The sequence below is a fragment of the Syngnathus leptorhynchus genome, chromosome 1, assembly GCF_054491065.1.
Source record: "Syngnathus leptorhynchus isolate UIUO chromosome 1, UIUO_Slep, whole genome shotgun sequence".
In the NCBI taxonomy this organism is placed as follows: Eukaryota; Metazoa; Chordata; class Actinopteri; order Syngnathiformes; family Syngnathidae; genus Syngnathus; species Syngnathus leptorhynchus.
Window position 1 is genome coordinate 25,837,635 of NC_141195.1, and position 14,540 is coordinate 25,852,174.

Consider the following 14,540-nt stretch of genomic DNA (forward strand, 5'->3'; position numbering starts at 1 on the left):
TACACGTGGCGTCGGTGAATCAGAAGATGTGACGTATCCATATTTCTCTCTTTGCGAAATTGACATTTGTCGCGGCACGAGGTGCTTGTGGAAGTGATGTAAAGTGCTCATAATAAAATACCCAAAACTAAACAAGAAGAGCAATTACAAAATACAATTGTGCGCCTTCCTTGACCAAGACTCAAATGTGCCTTTTCACATTTGACACATTGTAGCTTCTCTTTCTCTCAAGTTGTGCTGAGGCAATGCCATGCCAGCCACACAGCATCGTGTCCCCCCACCCCCATCATCCTTTTGACTCTTTTTCCTTCCTGTGAAGACCTCATTATCCCTTATCTGCTTTCCTTTTTCTCTCAGCTATCCCTCCTCGGCTTTGCCCGCCACCTGCGTCACCTTTTTCTAACCTCAAAGTTGGCAGTGTGCTCGATCCACCCACCAAATACGGAATTCACCCACATTCTCCGTAAAATGGTCACAATTTGTTTCTCTTTGTGCCATATCCACACGGTACCGCCCCACTCCACTCTGATCAAGAACCTTCCAAAGCTCCAGTATCTCCAAAACAGCGCCGTCCCGATGAGCGCGCAAATACGACCACATCACACCTGTCCTCCAGTCACTCACCGGCTTCCCATTTCCTCTCGGACCCAATGTAGATTGAGAATTTGGGGAAATGTAAAGTGCGCTCGAAAGATAATTGAGTATCATGGCAGCCATACAGCAAGACTTAAATGTGCCACTTTGGAATGTCTTTGCGGGCAATAGATCCTCACTTGGCTCCAAAAAGTCAATCAACTCGGCAAGCAAGTCATACGGACGGACGGACGGACGGACGCATTGGGCAGCAGAATTACAGCCAAGTTGCTCCATCTGTACAGCTGTCTGTCTGTCTGTCTGTCGGCCAATGACATTCCACCAAGCGAGGCCGAACCCAACCCAACCGAACCGTGTGTACAAAGCAGCTTTGGATTGTCAGAGGGAGGTAGGGAGGGAAGCATTCAAGCTTCATTTGACTCGTCATTGGTGTTTTGTTTTGCAGGACGCGTGGGATTCCAGGAATGCCCCGAAACGAACGCCCTCATTAGGCACCACATGAGCAAAAGCGTAGCTAGCTATCATTGGCTACAAGCTGAGAATAAAAGATCCCCGCCGAGGTCTTAACCGCGCACACACGAAGCAGTTTTTCAAATGAAGACCACGTGAGCATCTATCGAAAAAGACAAGGCGCTGATGACGCACGCTCAGGATGATTTCTGGGACTGGATTGCCCTCTACAGGTCAAAAGAAAAACTGCATGGGGTTGATCCAAATCCAATTCCAACAGCCAGCCTCGAGCGGTTGCTGCCTGCCTAGCATAAATTCCTTCCTCCCTTGTTACATTTGTTTCGAATCATACTAGTTTTTTTTGGCTCCCTTTCGGAAAAGTGAAGAATTAGCATCCATCCCAATGATCGATGGGAATGAAGTCAATCTCATCATTGCACGTGCGTCCGTCAGAGGCATGCAGTCTCAGCTCGATGCTCGGCCCTCCAAAGGGATTGAAAGCAACGCCGCCATCAAAGGATGACACACAGACCACAATCATGCGTGTTGTGCGTGGATCAATCTTTCAAGGAAATGCCCGAATATAGCATAAATAGCATACTCTCTGGAGCCCAGCCGAGCCCAGCCGAGTCCCACTGAATCGTCCGTCCACTTTCAAACTCCAATGGTCCTTGAGCGTTAGCGCTTTGGGATGCGTATGGAAACATCACATTGCAAATATGATCCATCATCCAGTTGAATGATTGCATTTTTTTTTTTCTATTTTGAACACGAGATACGTCCGTAACATGACTGCAGCCGTGTTCATGATGTTTAATATCAGTAAAAAACATATGGGACATTTGTATCGTAAACATGTACATTTGGTTGCGTAAAAACACCCTTTTGCGGCGTCCGACTCCCAACGGAGCGTCCTTGTCCGTCCGTGTTTGGCGCCGCGCCGCGCTTCCCTGCTCCCGCCCGGGCAGCTCTTTCTTTTCCCAGACATGCCGATTACACTCCGCTTGCTTGGGACAAAAAGCAAAAGAGGAGAGTGGTGATTGGGGGTCGTCCCCGATGGGTAAGAGGAGCTTAAAAGACCACATCGCAGGTGTCACTGTTAGGTTGTGGCTTATTTGCGACAGGCGGGAGTGGCTTCTTGTAAAACTCTGCGAAGCGGAAGAGACAATTTGGCCAAGTTATTACGCAGCCGGTTGCTTCACGGAGAGACAAATAAATCCATGCGTGGGATGAATTCGAGAATGCCCAACACAAACGGACGGAAAGGTGAATGCAAAGATCAACAAGATGTTGAGATGATCAAGGTCAACGCCGCTCATTAAGAGTTAAGGCATGTGTTTCCTCTGCAGTGCCAGATTGAAAGCAACAACGTTTACTCTGAAGAGAAAAACACTTGTCGGCGTTAGTCAAGGAAAACTCAAAGCGATGTTTGCAAGCGTGAGATCGGATGGAAGTTGTTCAAGAATGAAATGAAAGGATGATTTAGATTCTCGACGCGGCTGGTTTTACCAGAAGCTTTTGAGTCCCTCAGAGGCTCTAGTTTGGGCAGCCTCGAAACTTTAGGTGACGCCCAGCCAACTAGAAAAAAAAAAAACATTGAAAGATGATCAGCTGTGATTCCAGTACATTGCTGTTCTGTGATACCTCATTCAGGTGTGCAGTGGGAAATTCGGCTTCATGATTTCTTTCTTTACTACAAAGAATGGCGACGGACCTGCGCCAGGCAAAACAATTCAACGCCCGTCCACTAGATGGCGAAAGGTACAATTAATTTGAGTGTGTCAATGTTGCTATTCATACAAGTGAATCTCTTCACGTTTCATGTAAACGGGCTCAGATTTCAGATAGGCCTGGGATACCCGTGTGCCAAGATTAAAGCGACAACAGCATCGCTTCGGAAAAATGTGCATTCTATATTTCTCAAGTGACATTTTTTGGGATGCTAAATAAAGATTAGGAAACGGTCGTTTGAGGTATGACTTTGGAGGTGCAAGCGTGGTCGTGAAAAGAGTTATTCAAATGTCAGGGCGCTATCTGTCTGTCTGTCTGTCTGTCTGTCTGTCTATCTATCCGTCTATCCGTCCATCCGTCCATCTGTCCCTCTATCTCAGGAGGCAGAAGAAGCAATATCTACACTGGACAGTCTAAAGTCCAACAACAATGTCGACTTGCCCCCAAACCTCAGTTTTATCAAGTTGAGAAAGTCAGAAGCCTAACCTGGAAGTGGCGGAGGTGTGGCTCGCTCTCCTTGCCCCTCCTCGGTGGAATTGAGTGGGTCCACGCGGTGCTTCCTCTTCAGGTGAAATTTTCTCCCTTTTGTCTTGCTTTGCTCAGTGACTGTGCCTGTGACAACATGCGGCTGGCGCAAATCATTCAACAAAAAAATGCTTCCCTTTCTTTTGGAACCACACGCTTGTGTGGATCAAAAGCGAGATTCGACCAAACTGGCCAGACCTTTATTATGCCAAAAGGTGGCGCCAGGTCCATCCGTCCGTCCATCCCAACCAACCAACCAAGCAACCAAGCAAGCAACCAAGCAAGCAAGCAAGCAAGCAAGCAACTTACTTGAGCTGGAATCATCCGGAGTTTGTCTGGCATTGTCCGTCTCTTGGCCATCCTCTTCTTGGTAGTCGGCGGGCGCCTTGGGACTCTCCTGCGGCCGCCTCTTATCTGCTTTATCGCCGCTCTGAATCCAATTCGGGATGCAAGAGAAATTGGTCACATCGTGCCCAGTTTTCACATAGCGCGCGTGTTGTGTGTGTGTGTGTGTGCATTTTCGCACCTCGCAGATGACATTTTCAATCGGCCGGAATGGGTCGGCCATGTTTTCTTCGTCGGGCGGGTCTTGGCAAATCTGCTTACCCTCCCGTTCTGCCTCCTCCCTCTCTTGCCGCTCTCTGGGAGGCGGGAATGTATTAACCTTTGGCATCTTCACACATTCATAAATCTTTGTTCAAGAAAAGAATTTGCTGGGGTCAAATGTGTTTCTCCTCAAAGTGATGGAGAAAATAAAATGTCATTACTTTTGGGTTGTAGACAAGAAGGAGCGTAATCGTGTTCCATTCTACAAAGTGTGTCGGCGCCGGCCGCGGCTGAGCTCACCTCTCTTCTCTTATCCGCCGCACTCGTTCTGCCCTTTCTTTCTTATCCTGCTCTTCCTGAGCTCGTTGCTCCGCCGTGTCTTTCTGCACACGCTCGGCAATGGTCTCGTAATCTTTGGCGATGTTGTTGAGCAGCCAGCCCAAACCCCTTTTGATGGATTTGTCAACCTTCTTGCCGTAACCCAGCACGGCAGAGCACGGCTCCTGGAAAAGGTTTTTTCATTAGAAAAGCAAGCGTGCGTGTGTCCCCCTCCCTCCCTCCCTCCCTCAGCAGGGGCAGGAACACTTACGATCTGACAGAGACACTTGTTCTCGTTGACAAGCTTCTCTAAGGACAGGTTCTCGATGATGTCCGCTTCCGCCAGCGCGCCTTCCTGATCCTGTTTGTTGGCAAGTCTGCCAAATAATTATTTCAATCATTATTTGTTCACATAAATATGAGGTCAAATTGAAATCTTTGACAGACTATATTTACGTGATGGTCACTGAATTGAAATTGATTGCGCAGCCTTAAGGGAGAACATTTGAGCAAATGAGAAACGAGGAGGCATCAACGTTCTGCCACTGGCCATATGATAGAATGATCAATAATATGAGAATGAAATGCTTGAAAGTACTATCACCTTGATCTGAGGCAAAAAAAAAAAAAAAAAAAAGACTCAAATCAACAATGATTTAAGCGTACAAATTGGAAAGATTTTGAATTTCGTTGCCTTCCACTCACACGAGCACAGGTTTCCCGGCGATGCGCGGGTGCTGCAGAACCTCCGCCATGGTCTCGCGCGTCTCCTGAACCCGCTGCACGTCGCTGGAGTCCACCACAAAGACCACCCCGTGCGACTCCGAGTAGTAATTCTTCCATATGCCGCGGATCCTCTTGCCGCCGCCCAGGTCGAAGATGGTGACCTCAAACTTGCCCTGCTTCAGGTCCACCTTGGAAAAGCCTACGGTGGGAGCGACATCCTGGGGATTGTCTGAAAAGCAAAATCAAAAGTGAGAGCAAAGACAAATGTGTGAAGAAAAACAAACCACAAAAAAAAAAACTTCAGGTCCACACCTCCTTGGATTCCTCGGACTGTGGCGGTCTTTCCTGCGTTGTCCAGTCCGACCATCACCAGAGTCACTTTTCTGCAGTCGGAATGAACGGATGAATAGGACATCAGTCTCGAATTTTACGCGCTCATCAAAGATCAACAGCGGATAGGCGACAAAGGTTTCGCACGGTCGCCTCCGAGGTGTCGATAGTGATCACGCAGACTAGAAGCGCATTTGTCGCCTTTCTTCATACTTAACTTTGACACTTGAGTGAAATGGACATCAAGCGCTTCATGGAAGCTTCATGGAAAGGCCATCCGTCTCCTCGGCTAAACGTAACCCTTGACGATATGCGTCGCAACCCCTCGCACTAAAGTGTCAAAGGAGGGAGGGAGGGAGGGAGGGAGGGAGGGAGGGAGGAAGGAAGGAAGGAAGGAAGGAAGGAAGGAAGGAAGGAAGGAAGGAAGGAAGGAAGGAAGGAAGGAAGGAAGGAAGGAAGGAAGGAAGGAAGGAAGGAAGGAGCTTCCCCGACTGGGATTAGATGAGGATTTCTGACTAAATCCACAGGCTCGCTCAAAGGATGAGTCACATGTACCACGTGGGTTCCGCAAGGCAACTCTTTATCCTTACATTGGGATTCTTCTCTATGACTGTGTACGCCACTTTTCTGATCAACAAGTACATTGCAGACATGCATACAAATGCTTATGTAACTTGCTTTAATACTGTTTTTGAGTGCCTTACAAATAAAATGTATTATTATGAACAAATTTGCCTACAGTATGAAGTGTGAACCTCGCCTGCCTGTAGCACAAGGCATCTGAAGCTGTCAAAAAAAAGTGCATACAGGAATTGGGATGAAAAAAAAAAGTTTTCTCCGTGTATTTTAATGACAAAAATACAGCGTCATATAAAAGACTATTTCTGGAGTTATTTTCACAAATATGGAGAGCCCAACCGCAAGGCTAGTCCAAAACTATAGCCTCTCTGAAATTCCAAGTTGTCTTCAATTTGACTATTTGGACGTCCATCAGGTCTCTATCAATTGGGACAAGCGTTGTGCTGAATTTGTTCGCCACAGTTTTCCAGGGCCAATGATGTAACAAACATGATGAGGGACGGACGGACGGACTTACACACTGAGTCTTTCTTGAACAGTCATCATAACGCCAACTTTCGATCACGGTTGAACTCTGGCACAAGAAATATTGACTTGACCGGTCGGTGATCATTTCAAATCATTTTGATAGGCTAATACGTACAACTGCAAATAAAAGCCCGAAATATATCTTTCTGGAGGGAAACGACTTACCTTGCGGGCTCTCGCCAACGTTTCAGCCAGTTACAGCAATTCGCCATGAGGCTAAACATGTCAGGCCAAGTGCGAGTGTCTGGAGGGAGTCAAGTGGTCATCGAGCGAGCCAGCGAGCCAGCCAGCCAGCCAGCCAGCCAGTCAGTCAGCCAGCCTGCCTGCCTCAAGAGTGGGCACCGCTTGCTCGCTTTCTTTTCCTTTTCAGTCGCGTTGAGTCGAGTGGCGACCGTTACCCTCACGCCATTATGAGAACAGCATGGGCGGCCATTTCGACGCTCAACATCAAGTTGTAACCTAGGTAACCGTGGGAGTAAAGCGAAGCCAAGCCAAGCCAAACGTCGAATCCATAGCCCAAAACTCCGAGAAGCGTTGAGTGCGGCTGGCTGCCTCTTGGAGCTGCCGTTAGTTAGTTAGTTGGTTGGTTGAAACTCGTTTTTCGTCTCGACGCACGTCTGTTACCTTTTAACAGTTGCTTTCAGAAGCAGTGAGTAAGATGTTTACATTGCGAACCAGGCACTTAGCTATTAGCTAGCTTCCGCTGCGCTGTGCCTTCTTTTCTGTTGCTAGGATGCAGGCAGGCGTGATGACGTTTCCTCATCCAAACGAAGCCGTTTTTTAACAGCGCCCCCTGTGCGCAATCAATGCAACAGTAGCAACGTTCAAGAAATGAAGGAATTTGGAATGAAACGGATTTCATTTGGGAGTTTGAATGATTCTTTTGATTTCGAGAGCTTGACGCAATACATCTTGACACATTTAACCAGTTCATGATAGATTTATTGATTTCATTAGGTCACTCTTGGTCCTCCATAGCAATCTGAAGTAAAAGTTGGATCATCTTTATTGAACCATCAACCACCTTTTTGGAACCACCAACATCCATTACAATAAAATAAGTAAATAAAAACAATTTCCCCTGAAACCGAGCTGCAATGTGTTGAAAGCATAAAGACCGCGTGAAGGATACTCAAAATACGTTGGTTTTTTTTTTTTTTTTTAAATCAGTCAAAGTCCCAATGATTATTGTCACACACCCCCATGTGATTTGGATCCATCCCCTGCCCTGCCCTGCCCTGCCCTGCCCTGCCCTGGGGGGGGGGAGAGGGGAGCAGTGAGCGGCAGCGGTGCCGCGCTCGGGAATCGTTTGGTGATCTAAGCCCCCGATTCCAACCCTTAATGCTGAGTGCCGAGCAGGGAGGCAATGGGTTCCATTTTTATAGTCTTTGGTATGGCCCGGCCGGGGTTTGAACCCACAACCTTCCAGTCTCAGGGCGGCCACTTTTTGCGTACAAGCAGCATACACACGCACTGTAACATCCAGTCAGTCTGACTCATAATGATTTATGGAAAGTCCTTTGAGTGTTCTTTCTTACAACACCTTTCTCAAACATACGCAAATCTCATAACCCGTTTTCTACTGTAACAAACATGCAGCTTCCCTTTGTAACAAGCAATTTCTTCAACAACAAAAAATGCCCCCATCCCGAGTTTTGGTGTAATAAATGTTCAAATAGCTTGCTTCATTTTCAAAACTTAGGTTTACATAAACATAAAAAGGAATCCCCATCATTGCCTCCCCCCTCAAATTAAGTCAACACATGTGTCTACATAGTGGCGCTGTAAAACTCTGCAAGCACTGCACTGCACTGCACTGCAACCATTCACATCTCGTCCGTGGAATCCGAGAAAGACCGCTCCCTCCGCTCACGGCCTGTGACGAAGTTGAGCAAGTCGACGGCGGTTACCACCCCAAAGACCATCTGCTTTAAACTGGGAGAGCCGTCTGTCAAGTCTGAAAAACAAGTACAACAAAAGTAAAAATGAAATCAACTACAGGACTCAGATACGGCCATGTTGACATCACCGAGCCTTTTCTATTTCCAACTACTCTCCAGTCAGATTAGGTCGGAATTGCATTCGTAACAATTGCAGCGGGATATTTCATTTCGACAACTTACATTGGATCTGCTCATGAACCACCAAGGCAAAGTGATCCATTTCCAAAATTCGGGACAACTTTCCCAAGTTATCCAACAGGCGGATCTGAAATGATGAGGCAAGGTGACAATGAAAGAAATGAGCTATTCAAAACAATATGAAATACTAGGAGTCCTTCTCATTTCATAAGGAGTCAAACCTGTTTGAACTGCTTGTAGAGCACTTTGTTAACAGGGTCCGACAGCTGGATCTTCCCCGCAAGAATAGAAGCCAGCATGTTCCCCAAAGTCACCATGCCCAGGATGAGCCTACAAAAAGGAAGTAGGCAAAGACACAATGAAGCATTTCGCCGCGTGGGCTATCGTTTCTTGGCACGCACCCAGAGTCATCCACGACAGGGGCCTGGTCAAAGCCCTTCTCTTTGAGGATCTTGATGGTCCTCTGGCAGCTGACAGTCGGCAAGACGGTGAGAGGTGCGCTCAGGTTCAAATTTTGCACGTTTAGGTTCCACCACCTGAGCGAGAAGAGACAGCACTTCCTGTTAATGAATGTTCTGCGCACATTGACGTCCGTCCTTTTCATCATACCAAGGTTTTTTCACCATGAGCTCCTTCTCGCTCAAGAAGCCCTTCTGCACCATCCATTTGTCACTCAGGAATTTGGACCTTGGAGAAGACATTTCGACATCCATTAATCCTCACGATTAATCAATGCTGGTTTGATACACCGGCCGGCGGGGAAATCGTACGGGTCCCGGTCGCTATAGAAAGGATGGCGGAAGACATAGCCGTCCGTTTGCCAATCACGGACGGACGGACGGGATCAACGCACGGTCGCGGATGCGTCACCCTCACGTCTCATTGCCCCGTGGAATTTCCAAAAGAAGTTACATGGAAGCAGGGAAACATTTCCGTCGGGATTTGTGGCTGAAAATATGTTTGTGGCCAAGGGGGAAAAAAAGATTTTCAAGTCGGAACGGAAGACTCTTTGACTCGTCAATGGCGGTGATGGCTTCATCGTTGAGTAAGGAGAAAAATTGCCGAGGGCGGATAAATGTGGAGAATTTTCAACCGCTATCCAAAAGCCACAGTCTTTGTCTTTCTTTCCGAGCAGCAGACCAAAGCACCCGCACAAAGCCTTACATGTAATTTCGGACGGAGTCGGGAAGGATGACCACGCAGCGTTGTCCTTCTTTCAACTCTTGGGCAACATTGACGGCAGCTGCCATGGCGGTGCCGCAGCTCCCCCCTGTTTCAGCAAAGAACATTCCGGAGCGAGATAAGACGGCACGGCGCTTGGAATATTGACTCAAAGTATCTTTCTTACCGCACAGCAAGCCCTCATCCCTGATCAACATTCGAGACATATTGAAGGACTCCTCGTCATTGGACTTGTACCAGGTATCGATAACCTGACCATGGCGAACGAGGACGTTGGCGTTTCTCGCAAATGGGCCGGGCGGGCACGCGGGAAGTCAAGGGCGCTGCAACTCACCGATCTGTCCAGGACTGTGGGAATGAAGTCATAGCCGATGCCCTCCACCTCGTACTGGGTCTTATCAGTCTTGTTCAGTTCTTCCGGCTCTGCCAGGCAAGAGCCTAGCGGGTCGACACCAACGATCTGGAGACGCAATTGCAAAAGTTAGTTAGTCCCAGGTGACGCACGCGTAGGCAAACTTCAGTCCGGGTGATTGCTGGCGGCTGGCTGTTGAAGCCACTGTTTACAAACGATTCTATCCATATTTGTTTCTGAGAGAAGCTCGTCAACTTACCTTGATGCCGGGGCAACGCTCCTTGAGTTTCCGGGCTATGCCTGTAATGGTTCCTCCGGTGCCGGCTCCAGCCACCAGCATGTCTATTTGACCTGTCGAGGGAGGGAGGGAGGGAGTTAGGGAGGAAGAAGAAAAAAAAAAAGCCCTCTCAAAACACGAGATCCCAACACGCCGCCGGCGCCGCCATTCGATGGCGCGTAGAGACCGTCGCACTGCTCCAGGATTTCTTCCGCCGTGGTGTCGTAGTGAGCCAGAGGGTTGCTCGGGTTGCGGTACTGATCCAGGATGTGGGAATTGGGGATTTCGTTCTTCAGGCGCCAGGCAACCCCCACGTGCGATTCCGGGGAGTCAAAGCGAGCGCTGGTAGGCGTGCGGACGATCTCGGCTCCGAGCGCTCTCAGGACATCCACCTGTGTGGAGAATTTTGGAATGAACGTTCACAAACAGAGCAGCGGCGTCGAGGTCAAGACAAGGCACCTTCTCCATGCTCATTTTCTCCGGCATGACGATGATGCAGCGGTAGCCTTTCACAGCCGCGGCCAGAGCCAATCCGATTCCTCAACAAACACGGGCAAAGAACATTTACAAGGGTTTCTGTTTCCAGTCCTTTTTTTTGGTACGGCAACACACGCAAAGACGCTCAATTACCGGTGTTGCCGGAGGTGGGCTCAATAATGGTGTCTCCCGGTTTGAGGACCCCCGATCTCTCGGCGTCCTCCACCATTCGCAGACTGATTCGGTCTTTGACGCTGCCGCCGGCGTTGAAGAACTCGCACTTGGCCACTACGCAAACATTAGCACATCGAGCAAGTTCTGGAACACTAACGTTCGAAATCCAAAGTTCTTATAAATGATAGGAGGGAGTGATTCGATTGATGCTTTTTTTTTTTCATGCCTTTGGATTCGACAAATTCATAATTCCATCCACGCGCACTAACACTATAGGAATGCAGGCGGAACGTTTTGCCGCCGTCAATTTTTTGCCAATCCACATTTTTGACTCAAAAGCGTTGGCATGTTCCTCATTGTAGCGTAGCTTAGCTAACGTATCTAAAATACCATCAAAAACGTTTTGACAATGATATGAACAGCTATTTATCAAACTGACAATGTGTGTCATGTATGGATTATGTAGAAAATGGTCCATTTGGAACCACCTGCTTAGAACTTCATCGTTATTTGTACCCCACTTATCAATCAGCAACTATTTGATATTTGCAAATGCCGGTTGATTATTGACTAGTCATTCAAATTCAGGGCGGGCACATACTCATTCTTGACGTGTGCTCGGAAACTCACAAATTTCACATTTGAGTCCAAAAGCTTTTGGGATTTTGTTGATCCGCACCAGAGGAGTGTCACCGATTCGCTGCAAAATGTTTGGAAGAATTTTCGGCGAGGCCGTTCTGTCAGGAGAAAAATCGGAAAAACAAGCCTGTCAGCAAAAACATGAGAATTTTCTGTTGACAGGTTTTGGTGAAAGTGAGACAAAAGTCTCACCGTCTGATTTGAGGATGAGGGGATTCCGTCCGGGAGAGCCCCAACCGCCACGTGCAGCGGCTCGGCAGGTCCGGACGGATCCATTTCCTCTGAGCGTTCGGCTCGATATTGTCCCCCAATGCAGGAGCGCCGTCGAGATTGTTAAGCGCCGCCGTAGCCTCGCGCAGTTTGACATCACCGTTGCTTTGGTGTGCTAGCTTGGCAGCGTGGGGGCAGATGGAGCTTTTGACAGGGCTCTCTTTGGACATGGGGACTGATGGCATGGCTTGCTCTAGAAGACTCAAAACAAATATAGGTACATTGGATTTAAGTGCCGCCAGAAATGGTGACATTTGGAACATCCTTTGAAAAAGTTGGAAGAAGAACGTGGACCGTGTATTTCTCATTTGAGAGTATTACGCAATCGTTTGAAAACCAAAAAAAGACAGCTGGATAAACAAGTTGAGTGAAACAATTTTGTAACCATTCCAGGCCATGTCAAGTCGAGGCAACGACCCAGGCTCTTGTCACCACCTATTTGCTTTTTATACACATTCATTGCGTGGAAAAACAGACGTTTGACTTGTCTGCGTACAAATTGTTGGCTCTTTAGACCATCTTCACGTGCACCAAGTGGGAAGCACTTGCCTATTTCCAAAGAGTTATTCCTGCAAATTTGGCTAAAATGCTTTGTAATCTGGGACACACAGTTTTGACAGCACATGACACCATATTGTATGTAATCAGTGACTCATCAGACAGTCACGATCACGCTGCCAAACCAACAATAGAAATAAACAAGCTTCTTCATACCCCATTTTGGTTCAAAAAGAAAAGCACATACTTATGGAAACTTATTCTAACTAGAACATTCACAGATTATTTCGCTTTCTTTGAACAATCCTAACTTGGTCACGATCTGTCGTTACCAAGAAAGGAATGTTTAAAAAAAAAAAAAAAAAAAAATACTGTGCAGTTGTAATAAATAAATGAAAAAAACAAAGTAAAATAAAAAAAATAATAAGAATAATAATCTAGACAGTCTGGACATAATGAATACTGCTGAATGTTTTGCCACCTAAATTCTAATATACAATACAATACTCCCTTTTACCTGCCTAATAATATGATGATTTCATTCTCTGCCGTATTGATGCTCCTTCCTAATACATCCTTCCTTTTCCACATATAGCATTTGTAGGTGAACATAGCCGGGCCAAATTTGGGACATTTTTGCACTTTGGCAGATAATATGACTGAGCCGTCTCATTATGTGCCACTTTTGTTTGCATGTTTTAGTTGAGCTCTTTTTACAATGTAGTTTGAATCCATTTTTAATTTCACAATGCGTTGTACCTCATCGCACTTCAATAATTGGTAGAAATTGTGCAAAGGTATGTCCATTTATTTGCACAATCCTAACTCCTGGGAACATTCACTGCAGGCCAAGTAGTTCATTTCTGTGGCGTTGACTAAACGGGGAAACCTGATCTGCTGTGCCATATAGCACTCAGTTCAGACAGGTGCAGATTCAAACAGGGATCATCTATTTTGTGTGCAACCAGGCCGGCCGCACTTGTAAATAACAACTTGGATTTATCGCCTGCTCAAATAAAGGTGAAATCAAATTCAGTGATCCAACGAGGCTGGATTAGTAGCACATTTCTATTATCCTTAGCTTTCCTATAGAGGTCATGTATTCTTGATTTGTGGCCAAATCAGCTCTCAAAATGTCTCAACACCTTGTGGGAAAGAAAGTTTCTTTCATCCTCGCTGTCTGCACTGTCAGCAGAAAGCGAAACGCAGCAAGCCAGACAGAGACATAACAAACGGGCGAGGTACGCGTGCGCGAATAGCAGGAATGCACGGCAAAAAGACACAAGGTGACGAACCAAAGAAAACACCACACAAGGAAGTCATCGGCGTATTGCTGCGGAAGAGATGTTAGCAAGCGAACGGTAAGCGACTATGGCAATCAAATTCGCGACCGGTAAGCGACTATGGCAATCAAATGCGCGAACGCTGAGCGACTATGGCAATCAAATTCGCGACCGGTAAGCGACTATGGCAATCAAATGCGCGAACGGTAAGCGACTATGGCAATCAAATTCGCGACCGGTAAGCGACTATGGCAATCAAATGCGCGAACGGTCATCTCATCCATCCATCCATCCATCCATCCATCCATCCATCCATCCATCCATCCATCCATCCATCCATCCATCCATCCATCCATCCATCCATCTTGTCAAAAGGGGAAAATTCCACACACAGAGGTCGAAAAGGTAAGAAGAGAAAATGAAACAAGTGTCCCTTGACTGTTAAACGATCCGCTCAAAGCATTTCAAGGATCACCAAGTTTCGTGGTGTTGCATCAGCTTGCACGAAGGAAGGCACAGGCACGTCGGTCACGGGCTAAAGAGCTTTTCTTGAACATGATGACTTTTTCTGAACCACTGTCGCGCGATGGCTCCATTTTCACTCACCTATTAATTCCAACGTGGACGCTCCCCAAAAAAACAGAGTAAAAGAGACGCGACAAGGGAGATGCTGTGACAATACTGCGTAGCGAACAATTTGTCGCTTCCGCTTCCAAGCACGCGGACTTGATAGGGGCAAGCGTCAGGGCCCTCGCTGATTGGCTGCGTTGAGGGCGTCTGTTCGAGCTGCTCCACGAATCAGGAACGTCTGTCCACACGCAGTCCCCGCCTCCTGCTTCTGACGTTTTACCACCCACCACACTCTGTTGGGTTGGCTTCGGTCCGCCCCGCCCCGCCCCGCCCCGCCCCGCGCCGCAGCGCCGCCCCGCCCCGCGCCGCCCCGCGCCCTCTCTTTCCCGTTTGTTGACACCACGGACATG

At 47.5% G+C, this 14,540-nt stretch overlaps 2 protein-coding genes across 8 annotated transcripts; both read right to left on the reverse strand.

Annotated features, from left to right (window-relative positions):
- Window positions 1-1,842: 1,842 nt before the first annotated feature.
- On the reverse strand, window positions 1,843-7,122 carry arl13b (ADP-ribosylation factor-like 13b). 5 transcript variants are annotated; one of them, XM_085927899.1, is made up of 11 exons: window positions 6,493-7,122; window positions 6,317-6,373; window positions 5,203-5,273; window positions 4,870-5,119; window positions 4,436-4,541; window positions 4,147-4,349; window positions 3,827-3,941; window positions 3,610-3,730; window positions 3,262-3,387; window positions 2,554-2,622; window positions 1,843-2,051 (listed from the first exon to the last, which is right to left on the reverse strand). In XM_085927899.1, exons 2-11 carry the CDS (start codon window positions 6,343-6,345, stop codon window positions 2,038-2,040), a joined length of 1,104 nt encoding a protein of 367 aa, XP_085784025.1. In that variant the 5' UTR covers window positions 6,346-6,373; window positions 6,493-7,122; the 3' UTR covers window positions 1,843-2,037. The 5 variants fall into 5 exon arrangements, with proteins under 5 accessions (XP_085784025.1, XP_085783943.1, XP_085784111.1 ...); XM_085927817.1 differs by lacking the exon at window positions 6,317-6,373; XM_085928070.1 differs by lacking the exons at window positions 1,843-2,051; window positions 6,317-6,373 and adding an exon at window positions 2,101-2,192.
- Window positions 7,123-7,315: 193 nt separating this feature from the next.
- On the reverse strand, window positions 7,316-14,298 carry LOC147063088 (cystathionine beta-synthase-like). Of its 3 annotated transcripts, XM_085927600.1 has the most exons (15): window positions 14,167-14,298; window positions 11,702-11,972; window positions 11,501-11,607; window positions 10,850-10,984; window positions 10,679-10,758; window positions 10,407-10,611; window positions 10,202-10,293; window positions 9,925-10,050; window positions 9,757-9,841; window positions 9,573-9,678; window positions 9,018-9,095; window positions 8,810-8,944; window positions 8,630-8,738; window positions 8,451-8,535; window positions 7,316-8,284 (listed from the first exon to the last, which is right to left on the reverse strand). In XM_085927600.1, the coding sequence occupies exons 2-15, from the start codon at window positions 11,962-11,964 to the stop codon at window positions 8,154-8,156; spliced, it is 1,737 nt and encodes a 578-aa protein (XP_085783726.1). In that variant the 5' UTR covers window positions 11,965-11,972; window positions 14,167-14,298; the 3' UTR covers window positions 7,316-8,153. The 3 variants fall into 3 exon arrangements, with proteins under 3 accessions (XP_085783726.1, XP_085783572.1, XP_085783643.1); XM_085927446.1 differs by having other exon boundaries at window positions 9,573-9,841; XM_085927517.1 differs by having other exon boundaries at window positions 9,573-9,841; window positions 11,702-11,980; window positions 14,167-14,287.
- Window positions 14,299-14,540: the final 242 nt, after the last annotated feature.

Excerpts from the sequence above, each read along its gene's own strand:
- LOC147063088 (XM_085927446.1), bottom strand. The coding sequence starts at position 11,964 with ATGCCATCAGTCCCCATGTCCAAAGAGAGCCCTGTCAAAAGCTCCATC. Across the intron at positions 11,608-11,701 it reads CCTCATCCTCAAATCAGACG|AACGGCCTCGCCGAAAATTC; the intron begins GTGAGACTTTTG and ends TTCTCCTGACAG. Across the intron at positions 10,985-11,500 it reads TGGACTCAAATGTGAAATTT|TGGCCAAGTGCGAGTTCTTC; the intron begins GTGAGTTTCCGA and ends ATGTTTGCGTAG.
- arl13b (XM_085927722.1), bottom strand. The coding sequence starts at position 6,551 with ATGTTTAGCCTCATGGCGAATTGCTGTAACTGGCTGAAACGTTGGCGA. Across the intron at positions 3,942-4,146 it reads CGGCGGATAAGAGAAGAGAG|AGAGCGGCAAGAGAGGGAGG; the intron begins GTGAGCTCAGCC and ends CCCGCCTCCCAG. Across the intron at positions 3,388-3,609 it reads TCCGGATGATTCCAGCTCAA|GCACAGTCACTGAGCAAAGC; the intron begins GTAAGTTGCTTG and ends ATGTTGTCACAG.